The 19,805-nt window shown below is 46.6% G+C and overlaps 1 protein-coding gene across 5 annotated transcripts in view; it reads left to right on the top strand.

Moving 5' to 3' along the window:
• Nucleotides 1-19,805, top strand: part of FHOD3 (formin homology 2 domain containing 3) — a 449,329-nt gene that overhangs the window by 53,202 nt on the left and 376,322 nt on the right. For all 5 annotated transcript variants that reach the window (XM_025886682.2, XM_025886681.2, XM_073898306.1 and 2 more), the window contains exons 2-3: nucleotides 5,440-5,546; nucleotides 15,782-15,846. In XM_025886682.2, the coding sequence (XP_025742467.1) occupies nucleotides 5,440-5,546; nucleotides 15,782-15,846 (172 nt within the window). The remainder of the gene's footprint in view (nucleotides 1-5,439; nucleotides 5,547-15,781; nucleotides 15,847-19,805) is intronic.

The following is a 19,805-nucleotide window of genomic DNA, read 5'->3' as shown; positions in this document are numbered from 1 at the left end:
GGTTCTTCTGGTTTGGGCCAGTTTGGCTGACATCTGCTGGACTCTCTTGTGTCTGTCATCAGCTGGTGGGTCATCTGGAGGCTCGATGATCCATGTTGGCCTCACTTAGTGTGAGGCAGTTGGCAGGATGTCGCAAAGGCAGCAGGAACAAACAGACATCCCAGAGGCTGGCTATCCCTGGCTTCTTCATGTGCTGGCAGAGTTCCAGGAGCAGTAAGAGAGGACAGCCCTAGGGGAACAAGTATCTTTCAAGTCTCTACGATGTCACACGTGTTGCTGAGTTGGCCAAAGCAATACATGGGCCAACCTGGATTCTAAGAGCAGAGAGAGAATCCACCTCTTGATGGAAGGAGCCACAGAATCATATTGCAAGCCATGTGGGTATGAGGATGGGAGGAACCGATTAAATGACATGAGCAAATGATATTTTAGCTTTTATTTTTCTTCTCTTGAAAATCAGCCTATGTATTTCTACTTCTGAACTATTACCAAAATTAGCTTAAAGGATAGCCCTTGTGTCTATTTATAGAATGGTTCCATGCAAATCTCTTTTATTGCCTAAACTAAGGATCACTGTGGACCACTTGCCAAACGGAGGTAATCATTGAACCACCCCAGGAACATGCCACTTCACTGGATTAAGGAAAGAAAATAATATACAAATCGAGATGTGACATCAGCCTTGTTTTAGATTTTTTTTTCCCTCAGGATGGTGAGTCTGCCTTTTCTTTTTGAATGCCCTGTCTTTGTGGGAACAGGCAAGAGAACCCAAGAGTGGCCTTGTGCAACCTGCCTGCAAGGGGCGGAGGGCCTGCTTTAATGGTGTGTGAACGTGGGGTGACACACAGTTCCAGGGTGTTTGGAAGGATCCCTCCTGTGGCTCTGTGGCTGAGCCCCTCCTGAGCACCCCGCCCCCTCACCGGAATCCTGGCCACACGTTCACAGCCAGCAGCTGAGGTCTCCCTGCCACGCCAGTGTCGCTGCCACTAGACTTCCTTGCCCGCCGCACTTCTGGAACAGCCCTGTAACAGTATCTTCCCACAGGGCTCCCTGCTTTGTCTTATGTCCTGCAGTGCCCGGCAGTGACCTGGCCACTGCACCGAAAGCCAAGAAAGGAGTGCGGGGAACAAGCTGCCAGGGGATCAGGGCTGACATGAAAATTGTCGGAGTCAGGAAATTCCAGGACCCTTAAGTCATTCAGGAAGACGGTTGACATGAGCGGCCAAGGGAGGGGATCAGGTTGCCTGGGTGGAAGTAGGAACTGAGGTTGCCTGTCAGGCGCTGGTCTGGCAGGGAGGTGTCTGCGTCCCCCACTGTGGAAGCAAAGTTTGGATAGTTCTGTGTGAATCTTCGGAACAGCCAGGTTGGGACTTGACTCACTGCTTATTCACATCGGTGGGTTCTTTTACAACAGGTATCCCTGACAAGATTGAAGAATTCATTGAGTGTACTCACCAATTTGCTTTTAAAGTGATACCTAAAGCTGACCCTCCTTTAGGGGATTTCACGGTTTCAATGTGTCAGTCCAGCAAAGAAGCCCTTTATTCTGACTCCTTGGCCCATGTGATGGTTTAAATATTAATCTCCTGTGTCTCGGGTGTACGGATGAGTTGGGGCTTGGGTGGCGAGTGGAGCGGGCAGTGTGCGTTGGGACCCCCGTGGTGCTCACGTGTCCCGGCTCGCTAAAGGCTGCGACGTCTGACCTTGACCCCGACCTGTAGCTCTACTGTGAGGACGACACACACACGTCATGACAGATTAAGAGGCACATATTCATCTCCCCTGTTTTGGTTAACTAACACTAGTACAGATTGCCCATCACTTAATTAGGGGAGCAGGGTTGTGACGCCGGCTCAGGAAGGAATGGTGGCCTTTCTTCTGGGAAGGAGGACTGGGGCATTTTTACGGAGGATGCTTGGGTCCCGGGAGCCTGTGGCTGCTAATTATAGGGAAGGAATACGACTGAGGATGAACTTCCACACATTGTAACAGTAGGTTTAAATGGCTTTTAATTCTCTTCTGTGTTCTGTTTGTGTGTTATATTTACTCAATAAAATGATCTTTGAGGGAAGGAAGCCTTTATGTGTTCCTTGGTGCCCAGCCCGTGCCTGACATATAATTTTGTTAAAATTGAGCTATGGAAAGGGTAGCGATGATGCCCTGAATGTGAAGAGAGGAATGATGAGAACAGGCAGTTCTGCTAAGCTTTTGGGATTCTGTTGTTGGAGGCCAGGGAGACTGTGGGGTGTTCTGTTGTGGTTCCAGGCTGGCTGGGAGTGTGCTGAGGCAGATACTTGGTGAATGTTGAGGAAAACCGGATATTCATATTCATCTCAGGCTCCTGAGAACAAAGCAGAAGGTATGGGATGAAGATGATGGGCAAACTGGCCACAGTTGCCAGTAAGAACAAGGCTATATCTCCTGGTGACCAGAGAGCCCTACCTCTGCCCCAGCTAAGGAGAAGACCATAGGGCTAGGTGGGGTGGTGAGGATGGAAAGCCGGGATGGGGTCCTCAGCCTCTTATCTGCTTCCTGCTGTCTCCACTTTGGGTGCCTCCAGTGAATGACGTGGGAAGGCCAGAAATTGTGTGCTGGAGCTGGCCCGGGTGGCTGGAGGGGGCTGACGGGTCAATTCTTGGGAAATTGTATGAGCTAGTTGTTGAATGTAGCCATTATTGAAAAGTAAATTATATAAACATACAATTAAATAAGTTATAGTGAAAACACTATATACTGGGGGGCTTCTGTGTCTCTTTTTCCAACTCCACACTCAGTGACTTCACTTTGGTAGCTTGAAATGGGCCTTCACAGGAGTACTTATACCACAGACACGTGCACATTCGGCCTCTCCCCGCGCCCACAGCAACACTTCCTCTCCGACTTGGTTCTCTCTGTCTGGCCTGAGTGTGGACCCCAGCCTTGGAATGACTCAGGCCCCCTGGAGGAGAAGCAGAAACTCTTTATCCAAAAGCCTCTTTCTCTGGGCTCACACGTTTCCAGGGGCTGAGGCAAAAGGAACTGTTATGGCTTACAGGGCTTTCATTATCCCCATCTTCTGGTCTGTGGATTGTAAGTGGGATGCAAAAGAAGCAAAAGTGTTAGTACTATCAACAAGACAGATCAAGTCAGTTTTCTTGGTTAACAACCTCAGCAGGGGGTCAAAGCAGGCCTGAGCTGCGCTGATTGAAACTCTACACATGGTTTAGTGTACATGTTAACAGGTCCAGTTTCTAATGGAATTTTCCATCTAGGAGCAATCAAGTCTGATTTCAGTCCACAGGAGACCCTTGGCCCAGGAGATGCCTTCTGCAGGAAATCCTTCCTGTCGGCTGCTTCCGCAGGCTGGGGGAGGCAGCTCCCCTGCATGTTCCCCCCCGAACTCGGGGTGCACCTCTCACACCACAGTACAGTGAGTTTGGCCAATTGGATCCTTGGGTTTAAATGCTTTCTCAGATGAGATGATCCATCTGTAAAATGCCAGTCAAGAACGCTGAGCCTCACCAGTGTGCCTTTAGTAGCTAAGAGGAGCGGTTTGTTATGAGAGAAATAAAACAAGTGAATCAAATGGGATTAACCCCTTCAAATGATTTAGCTAGGTATTTCTTACAAGTAATAAAAAAAAAAAAACAAATTCCTTTCATTCTGTTGAGGATAACTAGAAACAGGGGCTGCGGGGTTTCTACCAGAATTAGCAGGCTGTTATAGATGCCGATTCTAGACAAGTCGACAATCTATATTTCTCTTTTTGGGGATAATAAGCAAAGCTTTTCCATCAAAAGGGACTAATTCCTTGTTTGAACTCTCACTTATAATTGGGAGGATTATCAGGCATTTATCTAGACGTTTTAAAGGAGCTAAATATTTGCCTTCACTTTCCCCCAATCTTCTGTCATTTTGGAATAAGAGCCTTAACTCATCAGGTAGGTGACTACTAAGAACCACCCTTATGGCCCAAGAAATCAAGCATGAAGTTGGATTTCCTCATACTGTTAATCTTTAGTAAAGTTATTTTCCTGTACTTTTAAGTGTATTATCATTTTAAATGTCATGGAATGCTGGTTGCTGTAACAACCTCACAATCCTAACAATTTACCACAGCAAAGGCTCGTGCCTTGTGCTCTTGTCACCAGCCAGGGCGGGTAGTGGACGCCGGGCAACGGAATGCTCTCTGCCACGCAGTGATTCAGGAACGAGAGCTCCTCCTATCCAGGGCTCTGCTGGTTTCTGGTTTCCAGACTTTGGAGTCCTCGTTTGGCTCTTCTGCATCCAGCCTCTGGCTTCCCTGCCTCAGGCTGTAGGAGAGGCAGGAGAAGGGTGGATGGGTGTGCAGGGGTGTTGAGGCCAGGCCTGCTGGGAGCCTTTTTCACTTTCACTAATATTCCATTGGTCAGCCCTCAGTTACATGGCCATTAGCCCCACTGTAAGGCTGGGATATGTGCCCTTTGGGCCCAGGAGGAAAAGGGAACGGGGTTGGCAAACATGTGGCATGGCCTTGGCCACACCAGAACACTGAGATGACACATACTGCATTTTGCAAACATGATATTTTCAAGCCCTTTGTAGGTTTGTGGCCGTAGAGAGGATGCAGAGTGGCGTAGTGATTGAGAGCATGACCTCGATTCAAACTACCAGCATCCAAATCCCAGCTCTGCCATTTCCCAGAAGTGACACTGGGCAAGTAACTTAGTCTTTCCCCGTGCCTTCATTTCCTCTTTGTAAAATGGGGAGAGCAATAGAAGTTAGTAGGGTTTGTGTGAGAATCAAATGATGTAACACATGTAAAATGCTTAGAATTATGCATGGGGCATAATTAACAACATGTAAGTGTTAAATAATTTTTTAAAAAAATACGACTAGTAACAAAGAGACCTAATGTCTTCTTTGGTACGTTGTAATTTGCATATGGTGCCATTCAGATGGAGAACGTTTCTTTTAGTTCAACTGTAAAATGTTTATTGAGCAACTACTCATTGTCACGTGCCAGGTTTGACCATAGAATCTGAAGGAGTAGGCTTCTCACTGAATCAAAGGAAAGGGCATGGTTCTGCCCACCAGATTTGCCTTTTAAACTCGGTGACTCTTAATCTATGGTCACATCGGCATTGTGATTTTTGGTTTCCACTCCCCAAATCCTCCATGGCGTATTCCTGGGGCCCTCAGAGTGGAAAGTGGCACTGGCACCAAAGGGCTCCTTCTCCTTCCCTGTCCGTCTCCTGGGCCCTGTCAATGCCACTCCCTTCATAGGTGTCACTGCTGGCTGCTCACTATGTCGTGTGCTCGCAATTTATTTGTATGAACCCGCTACCTCTTCCAGTTATGATTTGAATTTCAGAATCATGCTTGATTTAAAAAAACAGCTGAGGGCAACATGAACTAATTTCTCCATCCAAAGTCCACATCCCAGGAGCAGGCTGGGCTTAAAGGCTCTTTCTCTTGCAGCTCGATGACTGCACGCTGCAGCTCTCCCACAATGGCGCCTACCTGGACTTGGAGGCCACCCTGGCAGAGCAACGGGACGAGCTGGAAGGCTTCCAGGATGATGCTGGGTAAGAGCAACTGTTGTCCCAACCTTCTAAGATATGGGGGTACATTAAGGCCTTAAAATACTCAGAAGAGACCACCGTAGCTTTGACCTTCTCTACATTCACAGTCACACAAGAGAGGGGAGATGCAAGTGACTGACCGGTAGTAATTGCAAACTCTTTTGCATTTTGGGGTAATTTTTCTTGACAAGGCCACTCAGGGGCAGGAAAATTTCTGGTATGGTTTAATTAAGCACATTATATTGACCTTTTTTTTTAAACCAAATATAATTAATATTTAATAGATTTTAGTAGTTTGACAACTATCTTAAGCATTGTTTTTACTGATAACTTCCTGGATATTTCATTTCCTTGGCAGATGTCCTAGTAGATTATTTTATGCTATATCATCTTTTGAACTCACAACAGTGGAGAAAATGATTTGTGATGGTGTTAATTAACATTAAGTTACTTTTAGACTACATAGAGAATTGCTTAATACTTCTGATTGCTGTGAATCTGAATAAAGCTATAGACATAAAAAATCAGACAGGTGTGCAGAAAGTCAAATCACATATAAATCACATATAAACATATGGTCAGCTCTTCCTTTATTTATTAGGTTATTGAAATAGCTTCTTGATTGGGGGCCCCCCTGCCTTCTTTTCGGTCCTCATCCATTCAGAACCAAGTATATCTCTGATTTCATCACTTTCCTCCTTAGAAACCTTCAGAGATTCCCTGTTGCTTTCCAAATAAAGCTTAGCTGTCTTAATCTGGTGTTCGAGCACCTCCCCAAAAGTTGCTTTGAAGCTATCTTGCCTGAATTAAAAATAGATTACAGCCAGATGAATCTTATCTGGGAATGCTGATTCTTCATGAATGGCTCAAAAATGAGGGACAATGGAAACCTTCTTAGTGTTAGTTTTCTACCTGACTCTAGTATTTACGATGATATGCTGGGTTTTCCCTATACCTGCCACAGTTTATGGTGTTTCCCCTTTAATTGTCCCCTCCCTCAGTTGTCTGCTGTTAAAGCTCTACTAGGTCGTACTGGGCTTGTCTGAATATCTATCATCTAGCATTTTCTCAACACATTATAGGTACTTACTGAATATTGGTAGTCAAGTAAATGGCAGGACCCCAGAATGGATTCCTGAATAACATGACCATGAGCACTAAGGCCAAGATCCTTTGTAGGAACCAACAAGGTTTTCTGAGGACCCAATGGGAACAGACCCTAGAAACTACCATAGGCTATACACACACTCATTATTATGTCACACCAGATTCTACTCATCATTATTTAAAAAAAATTATTAGATTGATAGACTTGGGAACATTCCATTGCTATAGTTTTTACTGAGTATTTGACAATGACATCCCTTTATATAAGATGCAAGAATTCAGGCTAGATGACAGTTTAATTGGATGACTTCATGGCTCATTGATTAAACATATACCAGGTGTGTTATGAGTAGATTATTATCAACCTGAAAAATGTCTCTACTGGTGTTATAGTTGAAGACCATGCCCTCTTTGATTTTTTTCTTATCAAAATTCAAATGATTTGGAGATGGGAGCCTAGGGGGAAAAAAGCATCACTACATTAGACAGCAGTTGGAGTTAAGAGTGGGGAAGAAAGGGGCACCTGGGTGGCACAGTCAGTTAAGCATCTGGCTCTTGATCTCGGGTCAAGTCATGATCTCAGGGTCCTGGGATTGAGCCCTGCATCGGGCTCAGTGCCAGGCATGGAGTCTATTTAGGATTCTCTCTCTCCCTCTGCCCCCCGTCCCCAGCATGTGCACACTTTCTCTAAAAAAGAAAATTAAACTGGGGAAGAAAGTAACATTTATGGAACGCCTGTTATGCCAACCACGATACCAGGCACGTTATTCACGATCTGTTTATTTAATAGTTCATTCTCTTAACAGTCATATGACTGGATTTCATTGTTTCTGTTTCTCATCTGAAACAACTGAGGGTCAGGAATTAAATTACACTTCCAGGGAGAGAGAGCCAGTAGATGGTAGAGCCAAGTTTGAACACAGGTGGACCCGATTCCAAGTCTGTACTCCCCTGATCCTCCCAGGAGCTTCTGGGCAAAGACATTTCAGGTTTACTCAGGAAGTACATTGGCACCTTTGGTGACGTAAGGTTGGTTCATGCAAGGACATCTTCGGCCCCAGGCTAAAACACTGGATTTGGTTCCAATAGCACTCAAGCACGCTGCATGGTGGCTCCAGGGAGGACGCATTTGCTGCCATCATCTGGCACCGTCAGCTTCAGCATCCAGGTGCTGGTAGTCCCTGCGGCCATGCCTCAAGAGCCAGGAACCCTGCTGCAAGCTCCCCAGAGGAGATCCTGGGGCTTACTTTCTCACTCTGTTCCCTTGCGAATCATCACCTGCCATGGGTCCATCTGATAGGTACAACCTTGACCCCATTTCTGCACCCTACACCTAAGATGGATTATGGCAAGATGAGAAGGCAGGACTCATATGTGGGAAAGTGTCAACAGGAGAAGGTCCCAGACCATGCTGGGTAGCTGTGCTTTTGACAGGCAGGCCCCAAACTCAGCCCAGAGGGAACTTTATGTGTTTGCAAAAGTCCTGGTTTGTGGTGACCTCCCCACCTTGTCCTTTGGAATGTACTCAGGATGACACTCCTTTTTGTCTGGAAGAGTATGAAGAAGCTACCCTTTTGACCACTGGTGGGAAGGCCCCTGTGTCCCTGGCTTAGGTTGCAGAAGACAGGCCAGGATGATGATGCCTTGGCCTTGCCGGGTCCTCCATTATCCCTGGGTCACCTACCACCACTGAGCGCTGGCGGCATATGGCAACTTACTGGGAGCTGGTTGGAAGCAGCCCGTCGGCTGAGCCTTCCTTCACAGGTAGGAGGCATCTGAACACATCTGCAGTGTCATTTGGATTAAGTGTCCCTCCCATGTCCTCCCCTAGGAGGGTGGCATTTGGCAAAGTCTGTGTGCCTAAGAACTCTTGTCTCCCACGAATGGGAGTTAAAATATAATTTCTTTTTAGTTAAGAATTGCCCTTTGGAGTCATGAAAAGGACACATGAAACCATTTTTTTCTTGATTTCTTTGTGTGAATTATAGCAAAAATCTGCTAAAGTTGTGCCCATATGATGACAACGTGTGGCAGGCGATGTGCAAATGGTGGTGTTTTTTTGTACAGGGTGTTCTGAGAGAATTTCCTTGCTGGAGGAGTTTCTTTGTTCTTGTCCATTGCCCTGCTCTTTTATGCCAAGACTAAAAATTAACTCACTCCTTGTTTAGAATTATCACTTAAGCTATAGTTAATCAGAGAAGAGGAGAAAGACCTTCAAAAGTAGAAGGACAAAGCAATTATTATGCTACCAAAACAGAGCCAGGTCTATTTATTGCCTTCCAAGGCCAGGGAAATTAGCCACCACAGCATGGTGCACAGAACCAGAAGCCTTGAACCCTCTGGATGATTATTCCTGACCCTTCATTGTGTGACCTTGTGCAAGTCACTTTATCTCTGATAGGAGATTATAAAATTTATTTATAAAATGAGGACAATACTACTCAATTTCATTTACCTCCCCGTGTCAGCAGGGATCCCAACAAGGTCTCTGGGACTGGAGGAGAGCACAGTGGGGAGCAGCATGGCCTAGTGGTTAGGGACATGGGCTTTGCAGTTAGTCTCATGGCTGTGTAACCATGGGGATGCTACTGCCCCTCTCTGAACCCCAGTCTCCTAGTAATGGGATAATCATAATGCATCCTCATTGGGTTGTTGTGGAGGAAAAATGAAATGACGTATAGTATCTAAAACAGTGAGCTAGTTCCCAGCATATAATACAAACTCAAAAGGAATAGCCCTTACTGTAATTACAGTCAGCATTTGAGAAGTAGATACACTGAAATGGGAATCACTGGATTTTAGACCTGGAGGGGTCCATGCAGACCAAGCACTCCGAAATCTCATTTCTTTTAGTTAAGGAAACCAAGGCTGGATCCTTGCCCACAGGGCAGAGCTGGGCCAGAGAGCCCAGGCCTCTTTTTTGCTCATTTCTACCTCCACTGCCTCCGAAAGAAAACCAGTGCCAGGGACCTGTCACCGAGAAGGTGGGGCTTGAGGTTAGCCCTGGAGGGGACAGCGGCCTTGCAAGGGCGAGGGGGCTGTAGAGGGGGGAGCACCGTAGAGCTCCAAGGAGCTTGAGGAGCACTTGAGAGCTGCAAGGTGCGGTGAGGATCAGTGTGGTTGTTGCACTTGGGGTGTGCATCCCTAAGTGCTCCTACCTTTGTCTCGGTCACTTAGGGTACTCACCTTTCCCTGCGTTTGGCTCTGTTCAGACCTGCGCCCCGGGGGCAGCTCTGAAGACAGTTGCTGCTTCTCTTGCAGTCCCCTCATCGGCTGGGGTGCTGCTAACTCCTCCTCACCCCCTGCTGTTCCTCACAGGGCTGTGTGTGCGTGGGGAAGTCGGGTGCAACCCTGGGGGTTGGGGAGAGCTTGCCAGTGGGAGGCTTGCAGCTCAGGCCGGGCAGGGCTGGAAAGGGCTGAACATTTGAAGGTACTTAGAGCCAGATACCCCCGGATAAAGCTGCCTAGAAATGCTGGCTTCTAGGCACCTGCTTCAGGAGGTTTGGCGTGGGACCTGGGATCCTGGCCGCTTCAAAAGCTCCTCAGGTGGTCTGCTGTTTGGTCAGAAACCTACAGCCTAGGTTCTCAGTGTTGGAGAGTACTGCACCCACCTGAGGAACTTTAACAACTTCCCTTCCCGCTCAGCTTCAGACCAATGAAATCAGAACTTGGGGGTGGGCTCAGGCGGTGCTGCTTTTTAAAGCCCTCCAGGGCAGCCTGGGAAGACCATTTCTGAAAATGCTGCCAGAAGTTGTGTAAGGGAGCGTGAACTCCTGCACTGAGTGGACGGTGCGATGGGCCGGCTCTAAGTCCCCTCCAGTGCAGGTGAGGAAGCTGGTATGCAGGGGCCTTTGTGCCCCCAGCCTTCCAGCTTTGCAGTTGATGTGCGTAGGGGTACAAAGGGCTTGTGGAGAGCCCTGGTTTGGCTCTAAGATGCCTAGCTTCTCAGCCTGTAGCTCATAAACCCCGAGGAACCCTGTGTGTGTGTGGGGGGGAGCATGGACCCCTGAGGTTTCTGCACGGTTTGTGGGTGAGGGAGCTCAACAGCAAAGAGCGGAGCCCTGAACTTGCCAGGATGGCCCCTTTTGTTTGAAAAGGGCCGGTTTTCTCCCTCACCCAGGCCAGCGGCCAGGCTTGGTAGCCTGCAGTTTGAGCCTGGTGGCCACTGAGAAGACGGGAGACCCTTTGTCTCCTTCGCTGACTTGCCAGAAGAGCCCCAGACAACACGCCTGTACTCTGAGCTGAAGGTCATCCCCTAGGAGGAGAGTAAGGAAAAGCTGCTCACTGCTTCTCATCCACACCTGAACCAGAGTCTTTCAACTTGTCCAGGGTTTTTGTTTGTGTATGGCTTGGATTTTCAGGTTTAGTAAGTTAATTAGATTTGGGTTCAAAATGTAGGTGACTTCTCAATGCTGCTTAGTCTAGAAGCGAACAAAGAGGTGACTGGATGAGGTTTTCTGTCCAATAGTAAGAAGGAAAAACTACTTACTCCTTCAAACTTGACCTCTTGGGATGCAAAAAACTTTGAGAATCTGATGGAAGGCTGTGGAACCCCTCCTCACCTAAAACCTTGCACACCAGCCCTGGGCCAGTGCTGGGCTGCCTCCGAATAACCTGGAAGAAAGCTGCCTAGAAATACTGGCTTCTAGGCGCCTGCTTTAGGAGGGTGGGCTGAGGCCCAGATTCTCACCTCTTGAAAAGCTCCTCAGGTGGTCTGCTGTTTGGTTGGGAACTTACAGCCTAGGTTTTCAGTGTTGGAGTGGGTCCTACACCCACCTGAGGAACTTGAACAACTTCCCTTCCTGCTCAGCTTCAGACCAATGAAATCAGAACTTGGGGGTGGGCCTAGGCAGTGGTGCTTTTTAAAGCCCTCTTGGGCTGCCTGGGAAGGAGATGGTTCTGTAGGAAATCCAAGGAGAGAATCTACTCCCATGCTGAGTGGACAGTGGGAAGGGAAAAGCTCTACCTTCAAATGCGGATCGCATCACTGGACAAAGATGACATCCAGTGGGAGTGGGTGAGCTTGGGTGGGCACTGGGCTTTAAGGTGGGGGTGGGAGTCAGAAGAGACCTGACCTGTGAAGTCTTGGAAGTCCAGTAACCAGGAGGGGTGTGTGTGAGTGTACAGAACTTTGAACAGGGAGGCAGCTGTCTGATGTGGCCCACCCTGATCTCTAGCACCTGAGCCTGGTGGCGGAGAAAGCAGGGGCGGAGGGGATTGGAGCTTGCGGTGGAAGAGGGGAGCTGTGGAACTAGTTGACTACAGCAAGACAAGGGTAAAATGAGCACCTGACATTAATTGGCTAGTATACAGACAGCAACTTTAGAAAAGTAGGAGGTTCTGGAGTGGGACCAGTTTGGGGAGGGGGAGAGAGCAATTATACAAATTAGGTTACCTTGAACCATACTCAAGGTGTGAGGTGGCCAGGTGAGGAATGTTGGTCTGGGACCCAGGTGACAAGCATCAAAGACCAGAGAGGCTGGGGTGATTCCTTGGAGGAAAACTTCTCTTTATTTAAAAAGATTTGGAGACAGAGAGTGAGCATGCCAGCACACGAGCTGGGGGAGAGGCAGAGGCAGAGAATCTTCAAGCAGATTCCCCCGCTGAGTGCGGAGTCTGAGTTCGGGGCTCGAATCCACGACCCTGAGATCATGACCTGAGCCACCCAGGTGCCCCTAAAACTTCTCTTAAAAATGAAATCTAATTAAATAATTAGGGCCATTTGAAGGATGGTATGTTGATGACAAGATGCTCTTAGGGGCCTGGGCTTATTTCCTCTTTCTACTTTGCCATCCTTAGGATGCGGCTTCCATCTTTCATGCTTCCTCACAGTTCAAATACGGCTGCTCACCTTCCAGCATCACATCAAGGCAAGAAGGCATGTAGTGGGTAGGGTATACCTTCAACCAAAATAAGTTTCTTGTTGGAGTTCAAATGTAGGCAGTCCTCCTTGGGACTGGTAAAGCTGCTATAGCATCCTCAAAATGAGGATTCCATCTCTGCATCCAGAGTAGTCACTTTATTTGTTAAAAAATTTTTTTAAAGCTTTTATTTTTTTAAAGACTTTATTTGAGAGAGCATGAGCAGGGGGGAAGGAGAAGCAGACTCCTCGCTGAGCGCAGAGCCCTGTGCAAGGCTTGATCTCATGATCACAACCTGAGCTGAAATCAAGAGTTGGACACTTAACTGCCTTAGCTACCCAGGTGCTCCTTGATATATATTTAAATAAAACCTGGAACTTCAATTCTTTTTTAATTATTAGAATAAATCTTATTTGGTTAGCCAGTATTGTCTTAAATTGCGTCTTAATTTCTAATGTATCTTTTTTTTAAGATTTTATTTGACGGAGACAGAGAGGGAACACAAGCAGGGGGAGTGGGAGAGGGAGAAGCAGGCTTCCTGCTGAGCAGGGAGCCCGATGGGGGGCTCGATCCCAGGACCCTGGGATCAGAACCTGAGCTGAAGGCAGAGGCTTAACCATCTGAGCCACCCAGGTGCCCCAATGTATGTCATTTTTGTTAGGTTTTAGTATTGAGGTTACCCCAGTTCCCTAAGAATGCCCGGACTCTCTCTCCTTTGTAAGCCCTGGAGAAGGTTAGGCAGGTGTCCAGCAATGGGCAGGATAATGCAGGTGACCATGGAGTCACTCTGCCTTCAGCCTGGGTCTATTTCTACCAGCTGTGTGACTTGATGCAGTTTATCTCCTTTCTACTAGCATTGTGTTTATCTGCAAAATGGGCACAGCAATGGTACCCACGTTGAAGGTGGGAGGAACCAGGGATGGGAGATGGAGGACCCCTTCTGTGGACTTGGCTGCCACTTACCACCACTCCCCTCAGCTGAGGCCAGTTCTCTCCTTTGCTTGGAACTCCTGGGATCTGAGGCTGATTTCTCTCAGTTGGTTTCCATAGCCCATGGCCCCCGATGTCACACAGGTTTCTTCCATTGTAGGATTTCATGTACAGGGGCAGATGGGGAAGGAGGGCAAATGTTGAAGCAGAGGAATTGTAAGTGATAAAACTACAAAATAGGCCTTTCTTCTGTGGTCTTTTAACTCCCTTAGGGGTTAGCATTACCAACCCAATTGCCTCCTTCCTCAGTGCGCAAGCACAGAAGACAGCCACTCCAGGATGGGGTTCGCTTCGGTGCAGGTGCCCGGGATCCTAAACCGCATCACACCACACCCCCGCTGTGGGACTGGAGAATTCTGTGGGAAAACAAGCACTTCCTCAAAATTCGATTTTTGTAGTTGCTTGAAGATAAAAGCAGGGCTGTCAATCGGCGCTCTTGAACTTTTCCAGAACTTGAGCTGTTCTGAAATCTTTTCCCTGGTCATTCCATACTTTCCCCCCCCCCCCCCCAATATCCGGGCATCTAAAGCATGTACTTCTTTGTCCACATGCTTTATTTGACTCCTAACTGCTGATAGCATGAGTTACAGAAAATCCTGGGGTCTGTGGACTCAGGGTTTGCTGTTACTCATCATTAGGGTCTGGCCTTAACTCATTGGTTCTCAGGTTAGTGCTCCAAGCTTGATCTCTGCTATACACCTGTGGCTACTACCTGCCTCCGCATCCCCGGACACCCCACAGTCTGTTCAGTAGTTCAGGTCCATGCACTTAGAATTTTCTAGCATGATCAGAAGACTTGAAGGAAGGTCAACATCTGGATTGTCCAGAGAAAGATTTTTGTGTGTAAAGAAAGTTTTGCAGTTTGTGTTTATAGGCATCCCAGACTTGGGAAGATGGGTCAAGTGTTGTATACTTGAGAGAAGTTCGAGACCAGTGCCTTGCACATAACAATTGTAAAACAATCAGATGAACAAAAGAATAAAGGAGGGGCTTGTGGGGATCTGGAGGGATCGTGAATGCAGATTTTCTGCTTATAAGCAGCTGCGGGGCTGGAGGTCACTGCATGATTTTGTAGGCCTCTGCAAGTGGTTTTCCTTTCTCCTTTGGAAGAGGCCATTTTTAAAAGCCATATTTTTCCCCTCTTACCGGGTCTCAAGAATAAATAAAACTGTTGCAGTGATTACTGTGAATTCGTAATCATGATGTCAGCCATGTGTCCTGGTGAGATTTTGTTCCTTTCCCTCCAGCACCACCCCAAAACCCGGAAGCCAGAGAGCACTGCCAGACTGGGGAGAGGAGTGGCCAGAAAAGTGATGGGAGGGGGCTCAGCCACTGAGAGACCCCGTAGGTTATCTGCGGCTATGCTGGTCGGCTGGCTCCATTTTACCTTTATTCACTGGCTCTTCCCTTTGTCCAAATCCCAAAGCCTTTGTTACCCCTAGGTAGCCAGGACACCTGTTTTCTCCCAGCCATCCTCTCAACTGCTGGGTGCTTTAGTCCTTCTCTGCATAGGGTGGGACAAGCCCCACTAGGAGCAGAATTGGGGAGGAGGGTCCATCCTGTTTTCTCTAAAGGGTTTGAGGGTGCAAGAGAGTGTGAGCACGAGTGGGGAGAGGGAGAAGCAGGCTCCCCGCTGAGTGGGGAGCCCCATGTGGGGTTTGATCCTGGGACCCTGAAATCATGACCTGAGCCAAAGGCAGACGCTTAACTGTCTTGAGCCACTCAGGCGCGCCCCCCCCCATCCTGTTTTCATGGTATAAATTGGCATTCTTGAGAATAAATGGCCCGTGAGCTCTTTGGTGGACTCCTACTTCCTGTGAGCGAAGGGTAAAAGTTGTAACCATCTTGACTTGGTGCACAGCAAACCGGCTTTTTGATGACCCCACTGTGTGCCCTTCTTCTATAGACAAAAAATGTAAAAATGGTCAAGCAGATGTGTGTTACATTCCAGGGATTTCACCTGATGGGCACAGATTTTAAAGTTTTCCCAACATGGTCAAGCATGAGTACACACTAACTCTATGGATGGAAGGAGTTGACCAGGTTTGGTAATAAAATGTGTGTGTGATCCCACAGAGTCAAACTTCATCGTTTAATTTTTGTAAAGCTCTGTGACATCACGTTATTTCAGGGTAGATTCTCGTTCTGTTTCAGTCCCTGCTTATCTAGAGTCTCTCTGAGGTGGGTGTGCCAGAAGCTTCAAGTTGATTGACAGCATGTAGGTGTCCTCTTGGCGACCACTCTGATCCCTGTGTCCATTTTGTTTTCTGTCTTCATTAGGCGGGGCAAGAAGCACAGCATCATCCTGAGGACACAGCTGTCTGTGAGGGTCCACGCCTGCATCGGTGAGTGACATGTGCGGAAGAGGATACTTCCCATCTTCCCTCAAGTGATTAAACGTGTGATAAGAAACGTCCTCTAAGCAACAAAATACTTAGGATACTTAGGGTTATGCTATCTCCTTGGGTAAGCCCCTGCCCCAGATTGTTAGTTTAGTGAGGCAATTTCCGGCAATAGCTTTTGAAGCCCTGTTTTGTTCTGATTTCCTTTGCTGTTCGGCGAGTGAATAGAGCTGGAGGTAAATACAGATTGTTGATGAGGTTCTTTGTGGGGCAGTGTCTGTGTGAACCTCCAGCCAGTTGAAGTGATCGTCACGTGCCTTCTGGTGGCTCTTGAAGCTCCCTGTGGGGACGTGAGGGTTGCGGCTCCAGGCTGTGATCAGGTGATAAAAAATGGACCTGTCAGGTCAGTGTAGCATGGGGCATACAAAGAAACAAAGCAATGTGGTGTCGAGGGGATATATTTGTGGTTCAGAATGGTTTGAGAATGTCACACAGGGACCCCACTGGGGCCATTCCTGCAGCTATTTCCTGTACCTCTTGGTTTCCCCACCTACACGTGTGGGGTTGAATGGCAATGAAAGCAGTTATTGATGTGGAGTAGACCATTTTTATGTGAGGTGTATCTAAAACCATGGCCTGGTTTCCTCCTGGCATTGGGCTAAGTTGAGGCAAGTATCTAGTGTCATAAAAAGAAGAAAATTAAAATTCACTTTATACATAGAAGTTTTCCATATCCGCGTACTTTTGCTTTTATTATAAGTTGTGGTCTTAATTCAGGCCTCTCATTAAGAGAGCACAAATCATCGTGTTGAGGCCCAGTCTACACCTGGAGTGTGGGGACTGAGTAGAGTGGGAAGGATTGTTTCTGGTCCCTTCCCTTTCTCCCTGCTTCTCTGTTTTGGAGACCCAGGGATGGGGTGAGGAGGTGGCTGGACGTGGGGGGAATCCGTGTAATTTTAGGTCATCTAGTATTAAATGTGTGAGGCCGGAAGAGTCTCTAGGGACCATCTCTGACTGTGTGGCCAACGAGAAATCATATAGCAGACTCCTCAGCCTCAGGGTGGGAGGGCTCCTAACCTTGTTGGAAACATAGATCGGTAGAACCTTCAGCACTGACTGTTCACTTCTCAACTGCCCGTGGCACCGAGTGACCATGAACCATGTACTACAAAAATATACACTATATATTTAATCATTTGCTTTTAATTACCTGCTTTACACTTTTCCCTGTTACTTCATATATATATATAAATCATGTCCACCTGAAGAAAAGGCCTGTGACCTATGACTTTGGGTAACCCCACCTTCTCCCACAGCCAGATCTAGAACAAATTCCAGTATGTTATGTGCTGAATACTGTTGAAGTTAACTATTGGTTGAAGTATAGCTGATAACCTGTAGAGATTTGGGACATGAAGATGAATTGGTATTTACCAAGATAGTAAGGTGGTGGAAAGCATGTTAACACTAAAATAGGGTAGATCAGAATCCTAATGAACTAATTCCTATTATGTAAATTCACTTTTTGTACTTAAATATTTCAAGTACAGGACTTTTTTAAACCGGCTTCTATGTTACAGACTTGCTGCATTAACTTAGGTATTCTGGAGTCTCCTGTAATATATGTACCATGTAAAACACACAACTATAGCACACTGAGCCCCAGCAGCCAGTCCTGCGCTCTCCCAGGACACGCATTCCTTCCTGCTGGAGGGGTTGAACTGGGTGCTGACAAGATCGGAGTGTTTGTTCCCAAACCTCCTTAATGCCAGTTGCACTTGCTATTGGAATGAAGTAATTGAATGAAGTGGTAGGTGAATACCCTATAAACTGATTAAGTAAGAGTATAAAAAGTCACTGCTTTGAAAATTCATTGACTATTTTGGACAAGGTTCAAAAGTAGTTACTACTAAAGCATTTGTCAACATAGGTGGGTTGCAACAACTATAAAAGTTGGAATATTGCAAAAAATCTAGAAGGGCTGTAGTCTTCACAAGTGTCTGTTCTTGCTTGACTTCACAGAAATTGAGACTGGAAATCCCGGGACCACATCAATGGAGGGGTTCATGAAAGAAGGTCCACAGAGAATTCTAGTTAGTAGACCCTTATTCAAAGAAAGGTCCTAGCTTGAAAGTGAGTGTGAAGGTGTGTGTCCTTCTTATGCTGTATGCCCAGTGTCTCATCACAGGCAAAACCAAGATGGTCAGGTCCTATAGCTGCACATTAAAATAAAGTCTTAAGATGTTTATTCAAAAGGATTTTGTGCTTTAATTCTCCCCATTCATTACCTCAGCCCTAATTATGTCAGATAGGAGGGTTTGACTGTATAAATTAACATCAGTACCCAAGAAGGCAAAATTTTTCCTGTGTATTAGATGCTCGCTCTTGTCCCATTTCCCATTATTGGCAAGATCTTGAATAGATTTATTATAACAGCACTAAACATTACCCTTTGGTTATGTATCGAAAATGGAATGTATGCGTCGTGTGTATGAAGTACCAACCCCCATTGTGACATATTCTTTCCCTTTCCAAATGGCAATATTAGAGATTCCTTTGGGATGAAAAACCCAAACCTGGAACAATCTTCAGTCGAAATGACAAAGGAAAACATGACAAGAGGGGAGAAAACCTTTTTCACATCAGCTGGTTGAGTCCTTGTTTCTTTTCCAGATGACTTCCGCTCCTTGCCATATAAGCAATGGTTGAACTATGACAGGCATTGGACAATCACTGTTCCCTTACCCCTGGCACCATATGCCATTTCCTCAAAGACCCCTTTCCCCACCACGAGATTGGACTGGAAGGATCCAGGATCAGTTTGGGCCTATGGGCTTAAAATGTTATCAACTAAATTTCTCAAATGTTTTTTTCACCCTACAATCTTTTCTCGTTCATTCCTGCTTTTATTAAGTATAGGAATGTTTAGAATCCAGGACTGCATGTTGATGAATTGGAAGTGACATGCCATTGGAATTCTCCCGTGTTAACTTTGGGACTCTGGCCCTGATTGGGACAAGAGTGAGTGGAGCCTTTATGGTCCACAACCGAACAGACCTCACAAAGTGAAGGCCGTTGGGCACTGCTTTGAAGGTCATGGCTGGCAGCCAACACAGGCCTTTTCTGATAGGGCAGCAGGGCTAAAGCAGAAAGTTGGAATGAGATCTTGGTATGGAGATGCTCCTCTCCACTGTAATTGTTATTTCTTTGCACAGTTCTGAGTATGACCACTTGATGTAACAATGTAGCAAACAATGTATGACTCGCCTTCTAAATCTAGCTTCAGTCCCTCAGAAAAACCAGTGGTCACTTTGTAGGCATGAACTTAGAGATGGATGGAAAAAAATCTATGACAGGCATGTAAAGTCTGCATTTTTATGAGGTTAGCTAGAGAAAATAAATTTTTTGGTCTCTGCAAGTGATCCTATTTCCAGACACCAGAAAAATGTTCAGAGGGCTCTGATGACTCAATCTAATCTTGAAGAGAAAAGGAGTGGAAGAATTGTAGGGCCGAGAGACGGAATTGAGGATTTAAAAACAACAGATTTGAAGTTGTTAGGATCCTTAAGGTAATATCTGAGTGTTTGCTACTGGCTTGCTTTGAAGGCATTTTGTTGGACTTAAAACCTCGGTGCTTCAGTTTTCTGGACCAGATCCTGTCTTATTAAGAGAATAAACTCTGTCCAGTGAGAGTCTGCGGCCCATAAGGTGGACACTTTCAAGTATCCAGCATTGAGTTAAAAGGATAAATTGGCTGAAGGTTGCAAAGTATCCTTTCCGATGGCAGTTTTGAAGGACAACCTGGTACAAAGGGTTTTTAGAGTCTTTAGAGGCATTTTCCCCAAACCTAGGAGATGATGAGATCTGCTCATGAAGATACAGATGAGGTAGGCAGAAATTGGCAAGGTAGCTGAGGTGGCTAATCTCTCCATTAAGTTAATCTCCTTGCTCGTTAAAGGTCA

This window comes from Callorhinus ursinus, unplaced genomic scaffold, assembly GCF_003265705.2.
Source record: "Callorhinus ursinus isolate GAN/ISIS: 27379988/994484 unplaced genomic scaffold, GSC_fseal_2.0 scaffold11, whole genome shotgun sequence".
Classification (NCBI taxonomy): domain Eukaryota; kingdom Metazoa; phylum Chordata; class Mammalia; order Carnivora; family Otariidae; genus Callorhinus; species Callorhinus ursinus.
This window is presented reverse-complemented; position numbering and strand designations above follow the sequence as displayed.